General features: G+C 49.4%; 1 protein-coding gene across 9 annotated transcripts in view; it reads left to right on the top strand.

Annotated features, from left to right (window-relative positions):
• The window catches only part of auts2a (activator of transcription and developmental regulator AUTS2 a), a 241864-nt gene that overhangs the window by 83577 nt on the left and 132487 nt on the right, over positions 1-25800 (top strand). For all 9 annotated transcript variants that reach the window (XM_072713729.1, XM_072713730.1, XM_023833010.2 and 6 more), the window contains one exon: positions 19991-20092. In XM_072713729.1, the coding sequence (XP_072569830.1) occupies positions 19991-20092 (102 nt within the window). The remainder of the gene's footprint in view (positions 1-19990; positions 20093-25800) is intronic.

The raw sequence follows: 25800 nt of genomic DNA, 5'->3' as shown, positions 1-25800 counted from the left end.
TCTTATTGGTCCTGGGTTGCAGTGTAACAGAGGACCCATTTATCTGAACCAAAGGGAGGAAGGAAACAGAAGCCGTCATTCAGTACCTGAGAAAAGTTGCTGGGTATTATGAGGATGGTCTTGGTGGAGGTCTGCATGATTTGAGGGTGGTCTTGGTGGGGGTCGGCGTGATTTGAGGGTGGTCTTGGTGGGAGTCTGTCTGGATTGAGGGTGGGTTTGATGGGGTTTGGCTGTTTGGAAGGTGGTCTTGGTGGGGGTCAGTCTGGATTGAGGGTGGGTTTGATGGGGTTTGGCTGTTTGGAAGGTGGTCTTGGTGGGGGTCAGTCTGGTTTCAGGGTGGTGGTGGGGTTTGGTAGGTCCTTGTATTGCAGAGGAACAGCTAGATTCTCATTTTTATCTCACTGCTGCCTTCATTAAACAGCCTATAGCTGTATAATTTTTTTATAATAAAATTATAATATTATAATATTATAATAATCAAGGTCGTCCCAGTGTGTTGTCTTAGATAAATTCCACATTGAAATGCGTGCTCATGAAGCGTTCTGCTTCAGTTAGATCATCTTGCCAGTTGTCGTGCGAGCACAGGGTGGGGGCAGCCTAGCTATCATGATAGATGGCTATCCATAGGTGTCGGTGTTTCCCTGGGGCTGTTTCTGGGTTTACGCAGGGAGACCCCTCATCGTTAAGGGATTCCGGTCCTCCTCCTGGCTTGTTTTTGTTCCCTTTATGCGCAAACGATTATTTGTTTTTAAAGCGCTGTTGGGTTCCTACCGCGAGGGCTTGGGTCAGAGTGATCCACCGGGCCGGCCGAACGTCCTTGGGAATGACGGACTACATCCGAGCCCCAGGCCAGGACACATCGACGCAGGCCATCTGTATGCTTCTTTTTCCTGCCCCTGCAGGAAGGTATTTATGCCAAAAAGGACTGCCTGCTCCACTTAGGTGGTACCCCGGCCAGCCCCGCCGCCAGTGCAGAGGGGTCCACTCGTTCCTCCCCCCCACCCCGGTTGCCCCAGAGCATCGGTCACGGGGCGCTCTGTTACCAGGGCACGGTCGCTGCAGAAGCGATGAATAATTCAGAGCCCTTTGGGCCTGTGGTTAAAAATAGAATCCTCAGTTAACCGCAGTCCTAAGTGGCCGGAGAGCCCAATCACAGCACTCAAATGTATGCGGGGATGGTTGAAGAGTCCAGGACGGTCTCCGGGCCGGCTGGTCTGGCGTTGCCTCTCGACCTTTTCATTAGTAATCTGGCCAACCGGAAGGCTGAAGCTCTGGCGGAGGTGGGGGTACGCGCCGCTGCACCGCTGATTTGTTTAACCCCACAGCTGGAGTTCGCGCCTTTTGTTTGCCTTGCCAAAAGCGCCGGGTTTTTACGTCCACCTGCTTTTGTCTTCCTGGGGCCGGCTTGCCCGCTGAGCCCGGGGGGTTCAGAGTAGTGGAGTGCAGGCTCTGAACCGGACCCTTTCCTCCTGCTACCCTCTCGACCCCAAAGCCGCTCCGTCTCGCACGTCTTCCCGCTGGCATCATCCGTGTGATCAGCGGCGCTCTGCTGCCCGTCTTGGGGAGGCTGTTTTCGCTTGGGGCCAGAGCCAACCTCGCAGAGGGGGTGATGTGGGGGGGGGGGGGGGTTCGATGGCCTCAGGTGCTGAACAGCGGCCCCCGCTCACATTAGCATTCGAGTGCGCCGCCAGCTAAGTCAGTAGTGTGGGCAGCAATGTTCCTGCGTAACTGCAAGGTCGCATGGAATGGCCTGGACGATGAGGAAGAGCAATGCGCTTTTTGTTATTTTTAGGTGTGGGGGTGGGGTGGGGTGGGGGGACAGTGCAGCGTTCTAGGAGTTGCTTTGAAGAAGCTGTACTTATGCGTCTGAGTAAGATATTTAACCTAAATCGCTCCACCAGTGTCAGAAGATTTAACTGTCAAGATGGTGAGTGAGTGTGGATGGAGGCCTTCGCTGAGTGTGCGGGATTATGCTAGACTTGGAGGGGCAAAATGTTGATTGGAGGAGGCCTTCATCTACCCAGCATGCTCGGCGCTGACTCTGAGAGGTCGGGACGCCGTTTTACCTATCGACCGGCCTCCCCTTCTACCGCTCCTCGCTCATACGCTGTCATGTAGCACCATCTGCAGGTCAACAGCAAGGTAACAGCCTTGGCTGGCAGAGAGCCCATGGGGGGGGGGGAGTTGTCAGGAGCTCTGGGTTGGATTTAACCGTACGATCTGGTGCGAAGGGTGTTAAGTCTTGTTAGGACACTTACCCCATGTGTGTGTGTGTCTATGAATATATGGGGGGGGGGGGGGGGTCGTCGGTCGTCATGTATATATTACATTGAGGAGACCAAGTAGCCCCACAATGTGAAAAAACCTGTCATTTTGACCTTAAGGGCATTTTTCTAGTTCCCAAAAGGGAAAACACAATTTTATAAAAAATCTGGTACTACAATAAAAAAAAAAAACGATAATAGCCAAAAGTCTTGTATTATGATTGGTAGGTTAAATGCTGAGTAGGGGTTAAGGTCGTCATTGCTGGGATTAGGGTTTTGCCAATAAAAATGAATGGATGGTCCTAGTACTGTATAAACAGTATACGATATAAATTTGGCCAACGGGAGAGATTTTGATTATACCGCCCTACCGCAGAAATTTCCGCTCTTCACCTGCAAAAATGACCCAATCACGTCGCGTCAAATAAATAATTTATTATTAATATGATTTATATGAAAATTATTTATATGATTATTGCTGCACCTGGCAGCAGAGTCCTGCACGGGTCTGATTTTGACACTCGCCCGTACCCGTCATACTTAAACCCGTATCCTAACAGTTATCCGACAGCAATAATTATAAAATAAAATTCCGCACCCGATCTGACCGGCTCTAAGTAAATACCGACACCCGACCCGCACCCGAATGAAAATCAGTCAGATAGCCAAAATTAAAGGTTTAAAGTTTATTGCCACAACAAACTACCAGTAACATGTGCAACATCAGTTGAAAAGGCATAGCCAAATGAAAACGTTGCTTAATAACAGCCTAAGAAGCAAAACAATCGGTAGTAGCCTACCTCCAAACTCAAATAATGTTTGATATTGCCAAGCCCACACATACAGTAGCCTTACCAGCTTACAATCAAATTTGTTAATAAAACTAATATTATATAAAATGTACATTAGGCTACCCTGCACATTATTAGGTTTTATAGGCTACCTACGTGCACTGTTCATTTTCCTTTGATTAACCGATTGGAATTCCAACTTGAAATTTACACAACTTTAAACTCTACACTTGCTAGTTTTCTTTTCAACTCCTCATCATCCATTTCGAACAACTGCAGGAGATCGCATGCGTTTTTTGAAAATGAACGTGGGAGAGATTTCCGGGAATGCGCGTGCAGGCATAAACTGATATGGATTTTACGTTTTATCACCTTGAATGCAGGGATTTTTTATGTGTCACTAAAATATAGCCCTAGGGTTTTTTTTTTTTGGCACATGATGTTTTGAAAACCGCAATTTAGACCCGCGCTCTCCTGCGTCCGATCCGACCCGAACCGGTATCCGACACAGTAGCCTAGAATATTTTTCACCCGTTTCATCAAAATTTGCGAGTCACCCGTCGGGTACCCGAACCCGTGCAGGACTCTGCCTGGCAGGACCTTTATGGGAGAGATGGTCATACTAATATAGATGGAGTTATGACACTAGTCTAATTGTATTAGCTTCGTAGCTTTTGGTTCTGTGTCTTGTTTTCTGCTTACTTGCAATTTACAAAACCAAACTGTGTTTTTAATATAAAATAAATCCAGGGAAGTTACTTGAAATGTTTTCATATTTTTTCTATAATTTGCAGATTTGCACAATAAATATTCTACATTCACGACTACTTTGAAATGTGTTAACAGTTTATTGTACAACTTCCTGCTGCAATGCCTTTGCTATGGACATATGTTACCCTTTCAAAAACAGTTATATTGAAATTTACAGATCAAATTATATACCGCAATATATACCGTATACCGTCTATGGTTCAAATTATACTGCAATATGAATTTTATGCCATATCGCACAGCCCTAGATTGTCCCCACAAAGATATGAATAAAAACAAGTGTTTTGTGTGTATGTGTGTAAGAATAACCATATCTATGTGTACTAGATTAATACCTATTGTTCAATCTCTGTGTGTGTATATATATATATATATATATATATATATATATATATATATTCTAACCTATGTGCAATCTGTGTGTAACTAAAACTCTGTTTTATGTATATGTTTATAAATTTCTGTAGTTAAAAGAATGTCAATAGCTAAAACTATATTTATATGTGTAGCTATAGCTGCACACATGCCTGCATATGCATGGGACTGTGTTAAGCATGTTTTCAAGTGAGAATATGGATAAGTGCATGGGACATATGTTCTTAGGGTGTGTAACTGGTCCCTTATAGGAGGCATGTGCAGCCCTGTCAGTCTGTAGTCCTGAGCTCGACCCACACACTCTCTCTGGGGTTACGGGTGAAGAGCAGCTACCTCGGCACCCCTGTCTGTCATCTAGCCGCCTTTTACCTTTTTCTTCCTCTTTTTTTCCTTTTTGAATTTGTCAGAAGAGACACTTTGCCGCTTGTCTGCATTCTGTAGCCTCTTCATAATTCATGAAACAATCGTTCTTGTCCTGCTCCAGAGCGTGGAGCTCAGCGGCTGCGGCTGTCCGCTCCCACCGCCGTCAGCCCCGCACATGGGGGGGGGGGGGTTTCAATAATTGATGAATCTATTAAATAGAATGGCTGCTGCTCCAATGTGTCGTCCCCTCTAAGCTGAGCAAAGTGGAACGTGCCGGGAGGAGCGTGTCACGCCTGGCTATGCTGACAGAAAGCGCGTGCAGGACCCCCCATCACCTCTGTCATTGGTTGACTTATTTCGCTGGTATTGTTCTTCCCTGCTTCCTACAGTGTTATTCAGTTATGTTTGTCCATCTGCTTTGTCAGCAGTAATCATTCACTTGGGAGGAATATGAACAATGTGGTACTTTACTGTCCTTTACTGCTGAATTGACCCTCATAGCATCAAGACACATCCTTATTTGAGGTGCTCTGCTCCTGTTTATGTAAAGCCTCCAGTGAATTGTGTTGTAATACAGCAAATTTGTTTGCCGGCATAAAGCCATCGCGGGGACCTATTAACCAGCGTGAGATACTGCGCTAAATAGCATGGGAATTAGGTGTGATAAGATAAGCGGGAGTGTTATGCCACGCAGGTGACCGCGCGAATCATACGGCTTCCTGAACGACTGGCCAGGTCCCTGCTGATAATGGTGGGGGGTTGCTTTGGAGACCCGAGTTATCTTATCGGCCTAGCAGACGAGGTCTGCAGAAACGCGGCCTATCTTTGTTTTTAGTGTTCATTAGACGCGGGGGTGGCATAATTGTACAACTGTTGCCCCTGCCGTGGTTTGTTCATGGCTTTTGTATCGATTTGCGCTCAGAGATGCCAGTGGTTTTCCCGACAATAGCAAATTTGCCCTGATAAGGTGCCTGGATCAGCCGGCCGCGGAGTGTTTATCCGAGACTCATTGCCGAGGCTCCAGAACACAGCCGAGCAAACAGTAATTGTTTTAGATAAATACGAGGTGCCCGATAAGTAGCTTATTGAGTGTTTCATAATGGGACGCTCCTTTAAGGAATCCTCTGTGCCGGCGGCTTCCTGATCTGGATTACCGTGAATTTTTGTTCACTAAAATGGTGCTTTTTTCCCTGCTTCAATTGTGTGAATTATGCTGTTTTTGCCTCCCCCGGTTTGTCCCCATGCAGAATCACGTGAATCGTGGCATCGTGAGTGACGAATCTGCAGCCCCCGTGTTTATTATTTTTATCGTTTCTTGCTTTTCTTGCCCAGGGAGCCCAGTGTGATCCCTCTGTTCCTCTCCATCTGTATTGCAGTCATTTGTTCCTTTTGGGCAGATCGCCTCGCCGGAGGCTACGGAAGAATAATCTGCGCGATCCATCCCGTTCCCTTCGGCGCGAGGGAGACGGATGACTCACCATCGGCGGCGATTTCCTCAATAGCCCAGCGGGGCGGCAGGAAGGGGGCCGGTAGCGGCGGGGCCAGCACGGCCCGCACGCTGGGCAGGAGATGGCTTTCTCCATAACAGTCCGCCAGGAAACTGCCCATCAGACACAGAGAAACACCGCCATTGTTCACCCCCCACTTGCCATTGTGTGTGCTGCCCACCCCCACCTCCACCCCCTACCCCCCTCCAAAGGACACAATGGGTTGACAAATAAGTGCTCCTCAGTTCAATGGGGGTTTAAAGAAAAAAATAAAAGAAATGTACTCATAACGTGTCACTCGGGCAAATTAATTTATCAAGCAGTGGGGAGAGCGATGTCAGTTTGAAGGGGCTGGAGTGGCGCGGCAGATCAGCCTGCCGGATTCGCTTAACGGAGAGGAGCGGCGTCGGGCCAGGAAATGAAAAAACGAAGGTGTGCGTGTGTGTGCCTGGGCGCATGCATGCGTGTGCGTGCTCCCCAACCTTTGGCGTTATTTTCGAAATGAATTTCTCTTCGCCCCCCCCCACCCGCTAAGCGGGAGCTGATTCTCGGCTCTGGTATCGGAAGTCCTTTCTGGCACCCTGAACACGTGTTGATTTTCCGGACCAAAATGGCTGTTCGCCGGAGAGGAAAACTGAGGAATGATAACGTTTTAATTTCACGTTGGAGGCCTTCACCCCCAAGTCTTGCAGCTCCGTGATCATGTTCCCAAAGCAGTGGCGGGGGAAAAGCCGGATCACTCTGCGGAACCACGTGCTGGGTCGGTCCCGCGCCCCTTCGCTTATTGTCCCTAGATATAACGGTGGGTTCCTGGGCGAGTCCGGCCCCTGTGCTCAGCGTGGTTTTATGCCTGTAGGGGGGTGGGGGACTGTATCTGGCGGCAGTGTTCAGTAGGATATCTCCATGTCCGGGAGGGGATTGGGATGTTTATGCCGTGTGCTCAGCCCTGTTGTGACTCCCCGCTGCATCTAAACAAAAGACATGGGGTGTGAGTGGAGTTTTCAGTAGGTGGAGCTCTTGCGTCAGCCTTTGATGCAATGCGGTTCACCTGCTGGGCCGGGCGGGGCAGGGCAGGGCAGGGCGGGAGCATGTTGTCACTGTTGACTCGGAAGCGGTGTGCTCCCTGCATGCTTGTGCATATTAATATCACATCAGATGTGTAATTGGCGGTGCCAGGAATGTAATAAACCACAGCCAAATGCTACTTTTCATGCCATAGCACATTAAAAATAGTAATGGCGACTTGTTGTGGGGGCGTTCGGCATGCAGTATGTGCTGTGTGCCTCCCTCAACACACACACGCACACGCACAGTCACTCACTCCACCTTCTTGCGTGAGAACAAACCAACCTACACCCCCCTCCCCCCCGCAATCTTCCGCGGGGGCCCTCCATCTTCCCCAGCTCGTCAGGCTGCTTTTTCATTCGGCTTGTTGCTACAGGGGGCCCCGGCGCTGGCAGATTACAAGTCGGCAGCCAGTCATTTTCGATTTATCTGAGCCGCCGTTTCCCCCGGTGCGCCGGGCTCCTGGCGGCTGGCATCAATCCGCCGCCCGTCGCCATCCCTCAGACCGCGGCAGCCTTCGATCGCCGTGAAATTTAGCTCGCAGCCCTGAGACAAAAAAAAGAAATATTGTGGCAGGGAAGCATTTAAGTTGGAAAAGGCGCCCAGTGCCGTATTATTACTTAGGCCTCTGTCACCGGTGATGACCCGGGAGAGGGGAGAATATCGATCGCTTGTCACTCAAGGCATTCAGCAGATTGCATTGACAAAGCTTGTCGGGCCTTTAATAGCGAGGTTAGTGGCCTTGGCCGCGACCCAGGAGAAAACTCTTAACTGTGCCCATTACACGGTGGCTTTTAACCATCCCCCGGCTCCCGCGGCTGAACGATAACACTAAGGAAGTAATTTTACTCTCATAATTGCCTTTCTGCGGTTGACATTTGTGGCTTCTAGAGGCTCAGGAAAGAGCCTCGCGGGCCGGGGGAAGGGGCGGGCTGGCATGGGCCGGCCGTGGTTTGGGCGGACGCAGCGCAGCGCTAAGACGCAATACAGCCGGCAGGACGGAGATGAAAGGCAGCACCGGGGCTGATATATCGTTGCAGGGAAGTCTGCCGCGAGCCACAGGAAGTCTGGAGGAAAGCAGCGATGCAGCGCTTGTGTCGCTCAGTGAGGGGTCAGAGCGCGGGGCCCTCACATGTCGTGCCAGAAAAGCTAATAGCCGTGCATGTGGGTTCGGAAAGGCAGATTTGATCTCCTGTAATTCCCCACATAAAACAGGCTTTTAAGGGCTTAAATAGTTCCTCTCATGCCTGCCCATGCGCAGCTCCTCTCGCCAGGGAAATGTAAGTCTCCCGTCGTGCCGTGATTCGCCTGGCCGCTGATGGGGCTGTGGTGGAATGGGGCCGCGGCTGGACTGTGGTACACGGGAGCAAACAGCGAGCCCTCGCCCCACGGGTGTAAACAGCGAGCCCTCGCCCCACGGGTGTAAACAGCGAGCCCTCGCCCCACGGGTGTAAACAGCGAGCCCTCGCCCCACGGGTGTAAACAGCGAGCCCTCGCCCCACGGGTGTAAACAGCGAGCCCTCGCCCCACGGGTGTAAACAGCGAGCCCTCGCCCCACGGGAGCAAACAGCGAGCCCTCGCCCCACGGGTGTAAACAGCGAGCCCTCGCCCCACGGGTGTAAACAGCGAGCCCTCGCCCCACGGGTGTAAACAGCGAGCCCTCGCCCCACGGGTGTAAACAGCGAGCCCTCGCCCCACGGGAGCAAACAGCGAGCCCTCGCCCCACGGGTGTAAACAGCGAGCCCTCGCCCCACGGGTGTAAACAGCGAGCCCTCGCCCCACGGGAGCAAACAGCGAGCCCTCGCCCCACGGGAGCAAACAGCGAGCCCTCGCCCCACGGGTGTAAACAGCGAGCCCTCGCCCCACGGGTGTAAACAGAGAGGTTAATTTGGGCTCTTTGTGCTTTTGTTTATTTTTTTTACGGATGTCCTGAGAGGCAGCTGTGGTCACAAAGAGGCCCCCCCATGTCCACAAAGCACTCAGCTATCCAGTGGCAGCCCCCCCCCCACTCCCTCTGGCGAAATACAAGCCCCCAGTTCAGATTTTTAACACATTTTCTAGTCAGGTGTGAGATTTATTACTGCCTCGCTTCGTCTGCTATGGCTGCCGCTTTTCTCTTAGGGTTCAGGAGAGCCAGTCTTCAAATTCCATAATGTGCTGGCACCTGCTCTGCATTGGCTCCACAGATGCTGTAGTTGCGCCGGTTTGGACTCTAGGAGGTGCTCTTCCTCAGGGTTTGCGTGTGCTCTCCAGAATGGCCATTTGGTCTGGCTAACTCCACACTAGGCAGCTCAGTATCCTTTCACACGGAAACGACGGTCAGTCGGTAAGAAAAAAAACAGCCTGTTAGCATTTGTAACATTTTCCCTCTCGGTTGCAATTCGCTGCATCCCATAATTTACCATTCGCCTCTGAATTATGCATTAGAACCGAACCAGATGGGAGACAATTATAGGCCCTTTCCTCACCACGCTGTTATTTGCGTGCTTATTAAAGTGCAATTTCATGTAGCCAAGGTGAGTCTCCTCTTAACTTGTTTCCCTGTCACGTTTGACCTTGGACAAGCTAACTGAACCGGATGCTATTTCCCAAAAAGAAAACTCTATATGATAGTGAGCAGCCGTGTGTGTGAGGTGTGCGAGTGGCTCAGAGCCGTGTGTGTGAGGTGTGTGTGTGTGGCTCAGAGCCAGGTGTGTGAGTGGCTCAGAGCCGTGTGTGTGAGGTGTGTGTGTGTGGCTCAGAGCCGTGTGTGTGAGGTGTGTGAGTGGCTCAGAGCCGTGTGTGTGTGTGGCTCAGAGTCATGCCATTCGGCTGTGCGTTAAGGTGTGAGTGCCTCGTTATACCGTGCTCCCCTGGAACTGAAGGGGAACTTTCAAACTTCCTCATCAGCAGCCAGGTCCCTCCCCACCAGTCTGCGAAGCTTGACCTGCCCCCAGCAGTCTGTAATGCCACCCACCCTTACCAGCTTTTGCTCTTGCTCGGCGTACTTCAGTATGCCGAACCGTGTCCGGTCAGCTTTCCTCTCCACCTTCAATAAAACCCTCAAGACCCATCTGTTCCAGGAATACCTCCACTATCCTACAGCACTCCATGCTCTCTGAATGCTCCTAATGCTGCACTTTCTGCTGATTTGAATAATTGTCTTAATAGGTTCTTGCATTGTTTGGAAGATGAAGTCCAGCTCTTGCTGTAGTACTGTGTACATCTGTACCTTGGCATTCATTGGAACCTCAGCCTAGATGAGCTATTTGTCTCACTTTTTTTAATCAATAATCAATCCTTTATTGTCCCTCATGGGGAAATTCTTTTTACGCCTCCCTCAACTTGCTCTTTGTGGAGCACGCTGTTCGTGAAGGGCAGCCACCTGTAGCGGTGCCCAGGGAGCTGGGAGTTAAGGGCCTCGCTCAAGGACCCGCAGACGTGCTGAGGCTGGGTTTGAACCAGCGACCTTCTGATTACAGGGACACAGGCTTAGCCCACTGAGCCACACGCTGCCCCATTTTGCACTAACCCGTCTGCTAAATAAATGTAAATACTTCATAACCATTTAATCATCCAACAATTGCTCTGATAACAGCCATTCCATCCTGGATAACTCTTTTGCCATTACTTATTAACTTGATGGCCATTTGATGAAACTTTTCATTTTTTTGTGCTGAGGTGGTAATATAACACAGATGGTAGTATATTTCTCTTTGCTTGTACTGACAATGTTATAATGCAGGGACAGAGTGTGGCTCAGTGGGTTGGGGCGCTGTACCTGTGATCAGAAGGTCACTGGTTTGAGTCCTGTGGTTGTCTAGTGGAATTGACCATTAGGCCCTAGAGTAAAGCCCTTACTCCCAGTTGTTCCAGAGACTTCTCTTTCAAAATATGCATCGCTTTTTAAAAATAATAGCATATGCAAAATAAATAAAAATGTGAAATGTAATTTTATGGTCCTTCTATTTGAATTGGACAGAGGGCACTTGTAAGGCTGATTTCAATTCCCCATGAGCCTTTCATGTACCCTGGATTTTAATTCTCAGTGTGAGCTTGTAGGGGCTCAGATGTCAGGCTGTCTGTTCTGTAAGGAGAGCTGAACACTAGGAATGAAGCCCTTTCACCCCCGATTCTACCTGAGCGAGTTTACAGGGCTCCTCACTGTTTATTGAATAATGGCCTCTTTCAGGCTGGCTCTGTGTCGGGCACAATGGGGACAGTCAGGCGTGCAGGAGCAATGCGGCAGCTAATGCGCCGGTGAAAGACGCGGGGTCGCCACGCGAGCACACACCCGCATCTCCGTTTCCACTCGTTTGACGGCATGCTAATTGTAGGAAATGCTTTTGTGCTTGCCCGGTGTTATGCCGAAAAACGCATCCCTGCCGAAAAAGGCATCCCTGCCTTAGAATGCATGCCGGTGTTCCGACGAGTTGAGCTTTTAAGGGTTTTTTGGGGGTCAGGGGTTTTTTAGGGGTTAGGGTTAGGGTTTTAGGGGTGTTTTGGGAGTTAGGGTTTGGGGGTTAGGGTTTTAGAGGTTTTTTGGGTTTTTTGGGGGTTAGGGTTAGAGTTTTACGGGTTTTTTGGGGCTATTGATTAGCACTACGCTAGCCTTACTCGACAAAGTAGCTCAACTCGTTTCAGATCAGCGACCAATCGGTCATTTAGAGACAGGCATGCATTCTACGGCAGGGATGCCTTTTTCGGCATAACACCGGTTTCAATTATGAACGTCACATGTGGGATTAGCCTGGGTGAGACGTTAGCCGGGCAAACCGGCAGCCAAGAGGGGAAGAGTATATCCTGTACCTGGCCCCGTTAACCCTCGCGGCCCAGCAGCCGGCCGCTAGCTGGGTGAAAGATATGCTTATTAGCTTACAGCGGGTCAGCCAAAACACTGCATTAGAGCACGGAGGGTGTCACTTGGCAGGGTCAGCTCCACCTGCAGGGGAAGGCAGCGTATTACCCCAAGGGATATTGCTGAGAGGACTTCTGGCATCTGAACCAAGGGTTGCGGCTCTGAAAAGAGAGAGAACCACTAACTGATAGCTAGTACCTGTACTACGGTGTGGGTTAGGGTTAGCGGGATATAGCTGGTAACCGGGGCTGCATGATATCACATTGCGATATAATCATGATTATGTGGCGCACGCGTAGTAATCACCATGGCTTTAGGTGATGGGCGTAAACATTTGTCTGGACATTGGCTTTTCGGTACTATACAGACGTTTACTTGTGCCCACAATTTGGTAAGCAGATTAGTAGTACTAATTTTAACAAAGGAGTATTGTGATGCCCAAAAGTTAGTAATCTGTATAAATCTGAGATATCCTTATGTTTATTAAATTCAGTTAGCAGAGCACACCACATAATACCTGGCTTTGGTATGTCATGGAAGCAATAAGCACTGAAGTGGCTTCAGCAGCCATAACATCATTTGAAAGAGGAGACATTGTGGATAACCAGGGTAAGAAGACGTTGGTGGTGTGCCAGTACTTTTATTAAACATAAGGATACTTTGCATTTATACAAATGACTAACTCTTTGGTGTCATAATATGCCTCTCATTAATATTTTAGCGCACTACTAATCTGCTTACCAAATTGTGGGCGTAAATAAATGTCCGTATAGTATTGATAAGTTGGCGTCTAGAAAAATGTTTACAGCCATCTTCTAAAGCCCTGGTGAGTATTGCACATGCGCCATAGTGCAGTTAATTTCCCATCAGAGGTTATTTTGGGGCTGAGAGCTACTGCAAATCATGTGTACTGCCCATTCTGTCCTCTGAGAGGCGCTCACTCCACCGTCTGCCTCCCCGGGCTCTGTCTGTGGCAGTACGCTGGCGGCGTGATGATCCGTGCTCCGGGGACAGGATGGCCAAGCGCTGACCTGTTTAGATGCCCCCCCCCCCTCCTTGACAAGATGCGGGTCCCTGTCACATCCCTGTATTCACCAGGCTCAAGCATTGGAGTGAAAAATAAAACACAACCCTCTGAGAGCCGCACAGCCGCCCCCAGGTCCCACAGCATTAAAAAATCCCTCCAAGTGGAAGCATTTGTTTATCATATTACAGCTCCTCACATGAGCCATGCACGAGGCTTGACCCGGTGTTAAGTGTCTGCGCTAAATTTCATTGCCTCCATATACTGGAAGTCCTGCCAGCATCCTGGCAGTGTATTCCTGGAGGAAAATGAATGGCAATAAAGCAGAGAAATGATAGCCTCAGCAAGCAGAGAGGAGCGGAGGGCTTTATTGAGGCTGGCCCGGCCCTCACCGCCCTACTCCGCCCGCTCCCAACATGTGACTTGGCTCGCAGACTCCGGCTCAGGGGCGAGCGGGAGCACGCTGGTATTGGAATATCACTTCTGCGGTGGGAACATGGGAATCATGTAATTAATTGCTCACAAATTTCTTTGATGGATAGTCGTGCGGTGATTAGTCGGGCCTGGGCTGGTTTTGGGTTTTTAATGCCTCTTCCCCACCTGGGTTCAGCAGAGCGCCGTGAAGGTGGGGGGTGCTATTATGCTTCTATAAACATGCATAAATTAAATTGCAGTAGCATGCAGCAGTGGGCCTGCAGTCATATCCTACTGCATGGCGGGATTGTTCCTGCGATGGGCTAAAAAAATGTGCCCAGGACAAGTCTGCAGAGGTTTGACATAGTGCCGTAGGGCTATAGGTCTGGACTAGTGGCAACTCAGTGGATGACGCTCCAGGACTGCTGCCGACAGCGAGCGTGTGTCAGTATGCGCCTGTACTCTTCCTGCTTGATATGCCTGTCCGCAGCCCCCGGCACTCCTCTGCCGACTCCCCCAGCCCTGATCCGCAGTGACAGCCTTCTACTTTGCATCTGGGATGTGGAACCCGTGTCTCTGGTGCTCAGTCAGCTCCAGCCTCGGGGCTAGAAGAAGGTCATCGACAGGCCGGGCAGTCAGGGTGGCCCGGCACTGTCCAAAAGATGACAGAAAGCCCTGGCGACCTAAGTACGGTTATGACCACTCTTGGTCTGCCCTTACCCTTTGCCTCCGAGACTATTTCTGAATCTTGCTGTCTGAGCACAGAGGCCTTTTGGTGCGTTCCATTATCTCTCCGAAGTCGTAAACTCTGAGGTGAGTGACGTCACGTCCAACCAATCTCCCGTTCGAGCTACACATCTCGGAACAAACATGGTTGCCTCCACGAACACGCTGCTGTGTGTTATTGCTTTATATTTTAGCAGATTTGGAGCAAGAGTTTCTTTTTTACGAGAGACAATCAAACAAGAAACATGAACTAGTCAAACCACATTAAAACCTTTGTAATGTTTTAGTAGATCCATATCGATATTCTTTTTTCGAGAGGCAAACAAACTACAAACAAAAGACACTAGGATGCTAGGATATTGTTTACGGTCATAATATGGTATTCTTTAAATCGACCATGTGCAATTACATTTAAAACTATTAATTCATTTAACAAAATAAACATTCTAAAATATTTATGAAATAGAATACTGTTGACAATGTAAGCTGCCATGTTGAAATGACATCACAGAGGAATCTCGGACAACAAAATTCTGTCCAACATCAACATTGGAAAGGAGGCGTGTTTCTGACAGGACATGACATTTTTATCTGATTTCCAACTCGGAGAAAAAGAATCAAACGCAGGATATGTGCTGACCTGGCTTTGGGGTGGGGCTGAAGGGACATGCAGTCTTCAGCTGCTGTATCACTCCAAGGGCTGATGGGAGATGGAGTCATGGGCATCAAACCCCTGGACAACCTAGTTTGTGATGCTTGTGCTCACGGTTTTTATGTCCTGTATAATTATTTGTTATAGTTATTAGTACATTTAGTCTTGTTAGTGCCAGTCATCACATGGATTCTATGTGGAGATTCTTCTCTGTGAAGCATCAAGATCTGATACCCTTGCGGACGCGAACACCATGAGGTCTTTCTGAATTTATTGGTTAGCGATGCCAGGGGAACCGGCCCAGACGTTTAACACGCTTTATATATAGAGCTCTGAAAGTGGTGTGAGGAAGCTATTCAGAGCGCCGCCGCTGGGAACCCAGGGATCGCACTGCGAGGCAGGAAACAGACAATTTATTATAAGCAGCCGTGCTAGGAGTGGATTATCTATAAAACTTTCATGGTCCTCCCACAGTGGCAAGCCGCCATAAAACTTCCCTGAATGAGGGACTTGTTAATTTACTTGTTAAAGCAAATTAAAAATTTATAAGAGCTTTTAGGTAAATGAGATCTGCTTTCATTGCTGGCCTTGTGGGATTCCTGTTATCCTGAGAGGGCAGGTTAGCTCGTCGGAAACATCACAGCAGAACGATAAAAGCTGTTAAATTGCGTAAAGTTTATTACCGCTGAGTCGCACAGCTGCTCTCGTGTGTAACTGCGGGGAGCCGGGGGCCAATCGGCGCAAATCCCCGAGGCTAGCGCCAAATTGTCTGTGCCCCCCTTCCAACTCCCCTTTCAGGAGATGGTCCAATATAAAGCTCTTGGAAAATGCTGCAGCTCTACATTAAAGGCACTGCTCTAATTGTTGTTTGTGGTCAGTTGCCTGGGTCCCCTAAGGGCCAGGCTTGTAAAAGCGGGCCCCCTTTCTTGAGGCTGAGCTCCTTGGGACGTGGGTTGGGAGAATAATCACCTGCATATGTTAACTGTGATTCCGCGAAGTCTCCGGCATGTTTTTAACATCATGATCGGGGCTGTTGGGAATCCCAATCGCCCCCTGCGTGAGCAAAACCATGCTGCTTTTTCACGGGTGACACGTCACCATCACTTTCTTGACGTGATTTCCTACATCGCACTGCTCTCCAATGCCCAGTTAGCAGTGTGAGGTGGTCCAGTCCGTGCTAGGAGTCCTCTAGCAACAGATCCTTCCAGAACGTGCAAAGGCCAGGCCACAATAAACCTTCAGAGAAACACTGTGTTTTACTGGTACTGAGGCTGTAAAGCATATTCTCTTCGTATAGGGTTTCGTCTGACGAGTTTGGCTGTAGGATCCTGATGTAAATAAATCCAAATACGGAAGACGTGTAGAGATGCAGTTCAGCACTTTTTCAGGCCTGCTATGAATTAAGGAGCTACTCCGGGGTTTTGCTAACCGGTTGAAACTGGGTTTGTACTTCGCATGGAAAACATTGCAGTCGTGTTTAATATGCACTGGAAGGCAGTCAGTGTTGCGTTTGGCTCCCCGCCACACCATCAGAAACCAATTCACTTTCTCAATTGGTCCCTTTCAGATAACTGATAAGTAGCAGTTTGACTGTGGCACACTCGAACAAGCCATCGGGTTAAAAAAACACAGGTTTCATTGGCTGTTTAGATAGGGGGGTGTTTTTTCTCCATTGTAGGAGTTTTTTTCTCTCTTACTTCAAAGAAGTGCCAGCATAAATTAATCTTTAATAGTGTGAAGGTTTTAGGGTGTTTGGTGCCAAGGAATCATGCTGACTGCTGATTGAAAACAGTTGTTAATTCTGTTCTTCAATAAATGCCGAAATGGGAGGGGGGGGGGGGGGTTCGCCTAACACAGAACAGATTGAGGGAAAACAAGACCTTACTATGTGGAAATGAATGGCAGATGCACTGACTAGCCATTAAAATGTTTCATTAGATGTTAAAGTCCTGCTGTGTTTTTAATTGTCGAGAAATCAGCCTGTGGAATATTAAGACCATCTGTTTATTGTCTTCCACCCAGGATAACCTTATCAGGAAAATGGATATTAAGCAGTCCATCCTTACCCAGGAACCTGGGATTTAATTATGACATATATCGGATTTGCTGTTTTGTGTGTTTGCTTGTAGGGTCTCTGCACACACAGTATGATTTGTTCTGTGGTCATTGATAGTTCTTTGTCTGTGGTCTTGTATAATTCAAAAGAGCTGAGGACCTTTAAAACTCAACCATATGCAAGGTTTTAGGTTTTAATACCACTATAAAACAGTGTGCCACTGCAGCACATGTATCATAAGAGTATTAAATGATTTAGATTGCACATCAGATGACAGGAGTAATGGATTATTGCAGAAAACATGGGAAATGTCTGATAAGACAAGCGTGTGTAAGTCTCTTAATTAGAAAAGTGTGCAAAGGCAAATTCAGCATGTTAGTCAAATAAACTTAATTTATGCAAGCAACTGATTACCCTTAAGAGACAATGAGACTTTGCTCAAGCCTATCAGTTTATGTTAGTACTTGCTGGTCAGAAATAAAACATAATGTCATCGTCGCCATGGTCACTGATCCATCATTATTCATCATCTGTTGACCCTCCCGGTAACTGGACTTTCCATAAATTCCATAAATATTAATTAATAACTAATTTGCCTGCAGCCATGTTTTTTTTTTAACATTGTGTGTGGAAGGCACACTTAAGGAAGTTCAAAATAGTGTGACATCTTGTCCCCTCGAACACATCGCCCGGGTGTGACGGGACCCCCCCCCTCATCCTGACAATAAGTGCTTTCCAGTTAAAATGATGAGTGGCTTTGTTAATATAACACCCCCCCCCCCGAATTTATGATCAGAATGTGACCTGAGTAGATTATTTTATTAATGCTGATTTTTTGATGGTGGTAATTGATTGTGACCACTGGCAGTTCGCCTCTTTGCCTTTGCCTCATTCATTAGTTAATTACAATTAAGAAATGTTACACGCCACAGAGCTTAAAAAAAAATGAGATTCCTCACATCATAGTTGTGGTGCATGATCAGAATCTTTTTAGTCGCAAAGTACAAAAAGTCAAAGGAATTTATTTTGGTGCAGCACAGTTAAGTGTTATATATTTAAATGTATAATTAAATGTACAAACAAGACAAAGGTATAAATAATCAAGAAACAGAATAAAAGTAAAATAGAGGAGGTTAATGTATTTTTGCCTCCTGTTATGGTATTTTGGGTTTTTCTGATGGACATGATGTACCTCGACAGTCGCCTTGTCTCTTCATGGGTGGAGTCATTGTCCTCATGTCTCGAGTCTAGGGACCTCCTGAGAGTCAGTGCCGTCTGCCCCTTCGGCTTCACCGGAACTCTTATTCCCACTGGGCCGGGTTTATTATCCGGCCAGAGCGTTGCTATGAGCCGGTCGTGTGTATTCACACTGACGGGTGATTTTCAGCTCGGGAGGGTATGGGGGTGCAGGAGCAGGAGGAGACGACAGCCACGCAGATGGGCTTCATTACTCCCTGCTTGTGTGGGATAGGCTTTGCGCAAAAATCTGCCGAAGACACCTTGATTGGGTCGATGCGGATTCATAGGAACGGCCGGGACCACTTCGAGTCGTAGAGTGCAGGGCGGGGCTTCAGCTGGCCACGCGGGAGTGGCAGCACGCCTCGGTGCCCCCAGGTACTCGCCGTGCCAGAATCACATCGGGTCCCTTGGTCAGTATCATAGGTGCAGATCCTGTAAGCACCTTCTAGAAGTAACACAGTGTATCTCTGCTTAGTTTATGTGTAGTTCTGCCTGCTTAAATGATTGGTTGTATGGGTAAATCTAATAATAAGTTATTGCTGTTGTGTTTTTTTTTCTCCAGGCTGTTTTCTGTACAGCTTCCTTAGAATATTTTTTAAAAACAACTCAAAGAAGCAGGCATTTACTAAAGGCAAAAAAAACTCTTCTTTTTTTGTTGAAAGGGAGCATCTTTGGGGTGTTGGGGTGTTTAGCTATTTAGGCTCCTCTTCTGGGGCTGTGTTTGTAGTGGCTTTTCTACTGTCCTAGCCCCCCCCCCCCTCCGCCTGTGGCTCCAAGTGGGCCACCCGCCTTGTCACACTTGGCACTTGGGCAACTGTGAGAGAGGGAGTGAGCAAACGGCAGCCTCTCACCCACGTGGAGCTCTCCCAGGAAAGGCATCCCTTCACACCGCTAATGGCTGCGGAAAAGGGCTGCTTTCATTTTAATTATGTGTTTTACTCAAGGGTCCTTCATGTTCCCCCCGCCCTGCCGTAACTGACAGCCGGTGCCAGTAAATGGGTGTATTTCCGCGCCCTCAATTCCGCCGCGACCTACAAAGCGGGAAACCTTAGCGGGTGCCACGCTGGGGGGCTGCGTGCCGTGTCATGGCGCGCTGCTGCGGGTGGCACCCTGGTCGGCCAGCCGCCCGCGCCATCTTCCCTCTGAAAAGCGTGTTTATCTGCCGGGAGGTGGGGGCCCCAGATGGCGCAGGGGCCCGCTGTGGGCTCCCAGGAGCCAGTTGTTGTGCTGCGGACTTCAGGGGCCTCACTCACCTCGAAAATGGCACCTGCTGGGTGACTTTGGTGTATCTGAGCTTTTTATTTTTTTGTTAATTAATGTCAGGGGGTCCATCGGCCTGGGGAGGCCATCTTAAATACTCCTGCTCATTTCTGCTAAGCTTTGTGATGAATGGACATGCTCATTCTGTCTCCCTCCGCTTACACCATCATCTGGCTTTCTCCCGGTGGTCGTTTTGCGGCTGGTCCACGTAATCTCCACCACTGGGGGGTGCTCCCCACGTCTCTCTGCGATTCCTTAATCATTAAATACAATTACACACACAGAAGTAAAGTAAAAAAGAATCATAGTGATAACTATTTGTTTTGCTGTCATCTTGGAGAGAGAGCCATTTCAGACTGTGTGTGCCACATTTACAGTGATGTGATGTCACAGGAGAGGGAGTCTAACTGGCTGAAGCCACTGGGGTGAGGGGGGGGGGCAGATGTGGAGAGGAAGGTGCCCCTCCTGTCTTGTGTTTTCTGGAGTAAAACTCCAGGCTTACTGTGACCCTGCACTGGAAGATGGATGGATTATCAGAGTACACAATACCAGGCGTTTCATTGGTGTACTTTAGCATCATGTTTCTTGCATGGTCACATGATGCGGTAACGGTGTTGACACCCCCTGTCCCATGCAGTAACCCTCCATCACCTTTCCACTTTGCAGCTGAAGTCGGGGCAGAACAACCTCAGGGACAGCGAGAGCGAGAGCGCCAGCGGCGAGTCCAAGCCTTCCGTCCGGAGCAGTTCCCGGGATAGGCTTAGCGATGTAAGTGACCCCCCCCCCCCCCTCCGTGTCTCTGTCATGCTTGCGGTGGCTTCCCGTTTAACGCTGTCCACTGATTTCTTAAGGTAGTCATGAGAGATTAGCCCCCTTAACTATATGGTCTTGTGCTTTCCTGCATTAACATTTACAGAAATGCTTGAACACTTCAGAAGGGCGGCATCTTGGATTCCATTAGCAGTTATGCAATAAGTAAAGCTCTTATTTGGAGATCACGAGCTCCTGAGAAGATCTCTCATAAACGACGTTGTGGTTTGAGCCGAACCTGGCAGACCTGATTCCCGTCTCCTCATATACATGCTTACCGATCATTTACTTTCTGTGTTTTCTTCATATTGAAAGGGAATCGCCGATAATTTCAGTGAAATACCGGCATTGATTTATGTAAAAAGCATCTACATGCATCTCTAATGAAGGCTGATCCTAATTGGATTGTATTCTGTTGTGGTTTATAATCACGTTCCTTATAATGTCATATGCAACTTGGTATGGCCTCACCATGTCCTCATGGCGCAGAGCTGCCCGAGGACCACATGTACAGCATGCAAGCTCTCCCATGTCAGAGTGAGGTGGGGTGCAGCTGCAGGAGGCTGACTGTTATCAACCGGACAGTGTGAGTGCCCCTAGTGGCGGCTGCTGACCCGCACGCATGCAGAGCTCGCCATGTAGAGCAGCTAGCAGATATCTGCCTTAATTAATGGTGTCAGCTGGGAGGTGAGCCAGCTCCCGGGGATCACGGCAGAGCGGGCAGAGCAGAGCGCCTCCGCATACGGCTACGGGACAGAATAAGCCGTTTGATGGTGACGGCGGGAATCAGAGTGATGGCCGCCTATGGCAGCCTCTCCCTCTCCCATGGCACCCCCCACAGCACCAGCAGAGGGCACGCGGGGGTGGGGGCGGGGGCAGGGGCGGGGGCGGGGACGGGGGCGCGAACGGCTTCGTTAGGCCACTCGGGTTTTGGCCGACACTGATCCAGACCCACAGACTGGCCTTGTTATGGGATCGGCTGTAATAATGAGCATTTCAGTGTTTCAGTTACAACCAGCATGTGCTGGCTCTGCTCAAAATGACCACACAGCGACCGCACATCTAGTGACCACACATCGCTACTTATTTCCCTGTACACATAATTACAGAGCTTGGGAGCTGGTGCCTCTACAGTGTAAGTATTTTTCAAAGCAACATACAGACACATAAAGTCACTGCTTACCCGAATCCTCTTTGTAAGACTAAGTCACCTGCGGAGGTGAAACATCATCAGTTAGATGATTGTCGTGGTCAGAGTGTTAAAGCACGTGTAGCTTTTTTTCAAACAGTTCTCCCCTCTCACTCATTTTACACGTCTCTTCTCCCCCCTGCCATGGGGGGGCCGTTAGGATCCACTTTGCACATTGGGGTTGACTCGATACCTTTAACAGATTCTTGGCTGTTTAATCTGTGAGTGAAATCCCAGGCAGCAAAAAGGTGGCTGCTGTCTCTGCCGCTTAGAAAGACGGCGGCCATGTTCCGGGTGACGGTGGCCATCAGTCGGACTGGCGTAATGGCTTCCACCTGCCTTCCAGTCGTCCGCCTCTCTCACAAACACTCTCCTGTTCTCCCGGCTTTACATTTCTTTTTTTAATTTTTCTTCACCTCCTATAGATGTGTTTGTGTTTGTGGACGTAACAAAACACGGGTGTCATTGCTCCAGACTGGCTGAGCAAAGCAGGGCGTCTAAATCGCCCCGCAGCTAAATTCCAAGAATCTGAGGGGCTGTGTACCCTGGGTTGGGTCGTTTCACAAAGGATGGCCTTGTGCTGATGTAAAGCCCCCCCCCCACCCCCCCACCGTACTAGAGGAATGAGCCAGTTGGTTTATAGGACACCAGCGGGTTGCTAATGGTGTTTGCTGAGGGCTGCCCTCCCCTCCCTCTGACACTCCAGGGATGAAGCGGACCACCCATTCCCATCATGAGCTGTGGGAGATCACCGGGCGAGGGGGGGGGGTTACGGTGGCCCACACCCTCTCACCGCCCGGCAGCTCGTTAGGCCGGCATAGCGTCCGGCGTGTTTGTTTATTGCCGCCTGCCGCAGTCCCGCTCGCCTTCCGACGGCCCGAATTAAATTGGCAGGCGGGCTGTTTGCTCGAAAAGCACGGTTCCTCGTTCCGGGGAGCGTTTGAAGATGGCACAGCATGGCTCATCTCCCCACCATCACTGGGTACTGTGTGCCTGGGGGGGGGGGAGGGCTGACCAGCGCGGGCTGTCGAATTCCAAAAACGGCGATGAATCACTCACATTTAGTCTCTGCAGCAGGGTGAGATGCCATCATTACCCAGCTGCCTGTCAAATAAATTGCCAATTAGGGGCCTGAAATCCAGTAAATAGCACGTTACTCTCCCGGCCCGACGAGGGCCCGCCGGCGCTGCCGCGGCATTTGGTATCAGCGTCGGCCCCGCCGACGAGAGACTGTAATGAATTTGCCTGCATGGGATAATAAAATAAATGGAAAAGTAAATAAAAAATAGCGTGCCTTATTTGGCATCATCTCCCCGGTGTCGTCCCCCCAAGACCTGTCCCCCCCCCTCCCCCCCCCACGGGTATGGGTGCGGGTCACCCTGAGTATGCTGAAAACACGCTGTTGCGACCAGCCTCATTGATTTGCAAGGAAACTAAGGCTGCATTTTCCCTTCTGATTTAGCAGGGGGGGGGGGGGAGGCAGCAACGGGTGACACCCGCGATCTCCCAGCGCCCCCTCCTCCCTGAGTCATGCTAGTTAGCAGCACAACGCCACGAGCCGATGTGAGAGCGATGTGTGAACTGTATTTGACAGTGAACCCCCCCCCACCCCCCCCCAGTATCAGGAGCAAAAATGGAGGGGGCTACCCATGCTCTTCAGAGTTCAAAGCTAGGGAAAGGGAGGCTGTGCAGTGAATCATCCCGAACGTCCCTGTTAAAATTAAAAGGGCGGGGTTGGACTTGTGGTGGGTGGGGCCATGTCCACAGTGGGTGTGGTTAGGGTTAGAGTGGGGAGGGACAAGTTTATGGTGCCACGGAAAATAAATCATGCGGAAGCGAAAGGTGGAGGCCTGCAGGACATGCCCCACCCCTTCAGCCGCCATGCTGGACCCAGTGATTTGTGGGTTTGGGTTATTGCATGGCCCTGTACTTCAGGATCTCTTTAGATGTGGAAATGCATTTTTTATTTTTTATTTTTTTAATTTTAAGACTTTTCAGCGTGTTTTTGCAAACCATATTTTTGTGGGAATTAATTGTTTTTTAATTTGATTTTCAAAATACATTTCGATACTATTTTACTTTTTGGAATAATTCCTAATGACCTAACCGTCTCGTTATTTTTAAGAATTTCAGGTTTTTTATTCTTACGTCTTGCATGCAGTTAATGAAGAGAGAAGCCGGCTGTGGTCAGCACCCGCCCCACGTCGCCCGGATGAACCCATGCCGGTATTAATGAGGCCTGGGTCCCCTACAGTTTCAGATGTGCATTAGCTCATAACACATTAGCCCTGCCGTGCAAAATATAATTGCTAATATCAGTTATCTGAGATGCTTGTAGTATAATTTGAAAATATTCTTTTCTCATTAGAATTCTCAGTTTGTGCAAAAAAAACAGGGTGTCAGTGTCACAGAGGTCTGTAATTATTTTCAGTCTAAAAAGTGCTCTGTCCTTTGACTAGCTTCGTGGACCCGATGCCTTTAAAAGCTGTTCTTAACAGCCTTCCAGCACCTCATCGCTTTCAGGTGACCTGTGGCATTTATACAGTGATTAGTCTCAGCTTGGTTGTACCTAATTTGGCACCGAGAATCTGGCAAAAATGTGGTTGCCTGGGGAATTGCGTTCTGTAGCTGCTGTGATTGATGCATCTCAAGCGACTGAGCTCTCATGAGGCGTGCTCACAGGGACTGCAGTGTTTTTTTTTATTGTATCCTGCTGATTTACACTCAGGGGTCACTTTATTGGGTGCACAAGCAGCCTGGATACTCCAAACAGCCAGTCATGTGGCTGCAGCTGAATACATACATGCAGCACAGATATGGGATCAGTAAGGTGCACTGACTGCTTGGCAAAGCATTACAATGGCTAAGATACTTGATGAAAGCCTTCTGAAAATGGTGTGACTGACAATGCCAGGCGTGATGGCTCCGGCATCTCAGAAGCAGCCACCTCTCCTGAGATTTTCACACATCAGAGTTTACAGAGAATGGTGCGATGAACAAAAAAACACATCCACCACTTCTGCGGTGTGAAAACACCTTGTTAATGAGAGCGGTCGGGGGAGAGGGCCGGCCTCGTTAGGGCTAACAGAAAAGTGTCATGGGCCGAACTCTGTAAGGAAAGTTTCTTGTGGCATGAACAGTATCGAAGAATTCTGGCGGTTATATAGGAGAAGGGGCTCCTTTCCTGTGTCGGGCCAGCGTCGCTGTGTATAGGGTAGTAGGTAGGCCCTCGGCGTTCTGGCCAGAGGACGGCCTTCTCATGAAGGGGAGTAGCGGCCGTCTTCTGCCCTCTCTGTTTTAATCAGGGCCACCGATCCCCGGTACTGACTAAGCAGCGTCTGGGCAATGCCTCCTCTGACCCTGTCACTCCTGTCCTGTTTTTGGCACACGCACGCCTCCGCCGTCCCCCTAAAGAGGACACGCGGGCATCTCTGCCAGCGGGGCGGCGCCGCCAAGGATAGATCATGACGACCCATGACGGGCCGGTCCGGCTAAATTACCGTGTGGCTCTGTCATCTTGTCATTGGCAGACAGGCCATCGTCCTTCGGAGGGGAACACTGCATAGCTGCAGGACATTGTTAATGTGCGTCTGGACAAGGCTGATGGTGACAAATGGAATATGGCAGACGGGGGCGGGACGTGGCCTCCAAATCATCCTGACCGATTGGCTCACCTCCCTCCTGCCTCACCCATACGTACCGAAGGATCGTCTTCACATTAGGCCTATAATTATGGGTGATGCTACTTCCGTAAATTTGGTCAAGGTCGAAAATATTGATATGGATGTTTCCTGTTAGCTCTCGGTTTGCTGCTAGTAGCTGACCTGATTACAAGCGTGTTAATATATACAAAATGCTTGTTGCGCATTCAAATAAGAAAGTAGCCATGTAAAGGCAAGGGTGACCGTCCCGCCTTGTTGTTTGTGTCACGGTTCCCGGTGACACGCCGCTTGTGAAGTGAGCCCCGTCCCCTTTTCCTAAACCGTGGGTGTCGCGGTAAGATTTCACGGCAAATTCTCCTTTGTTCCGTCGCTCTCGGGCTCCTATGTCGTTCCGGTGGGTAAGTTGAATTAGCAGAACCCAAAGGAATCTTGACAAAGGTCTCGCTCTGATTGGATGCCGGAGTGAAGGAGAGCTGTGGTTGCCATAGTGATTAGACAGCAAGTGAGAAGTAGCTGGGAGCGGGGGGTTGGGGGGGGGCTCGTTGTGTTGGCAGTCTGCATTGCCCGGTAGGAGGTGTCAAGCCGTATTTCCCAACGCATGCGTTTTGGCGCTGGCGAATGGTCACACACACACGCCAGCTCCTTCAGAGCGGTGGGCTTGCACATCATCACAGGGAAACCATGGCCCAGCTCACACAATCACTGGCAAGGTGCGGTATGCTCCTCCTCCCGGAACCCTATTCCCCCTTCATTTCTCTTGAAGCAGTACGGTCTCCCTTATGCGCCTCCTTGGATTATTTTGGAACTCTCACAAG

The sequence above is a fragment of the Paramormyrops kingsleyae genome, chromosome 6 (assembly GCF_048594095.1).
Source record: "Paramormyrops kingsleyae isolate MSU_618 chromosome 6, PKINGS_0.4, whole genome shotgun sequence".
Lineage (NCBI taxonomy): Eukaryota > Metazoa > Chordata > Actinopteri > Osteoglossiformes > Mormyridae > Paramormyrops > Paramormyrops kingsleyae.
This window is presented reverse-complemented; position numbering and strand designations above follow the sequence as displayed.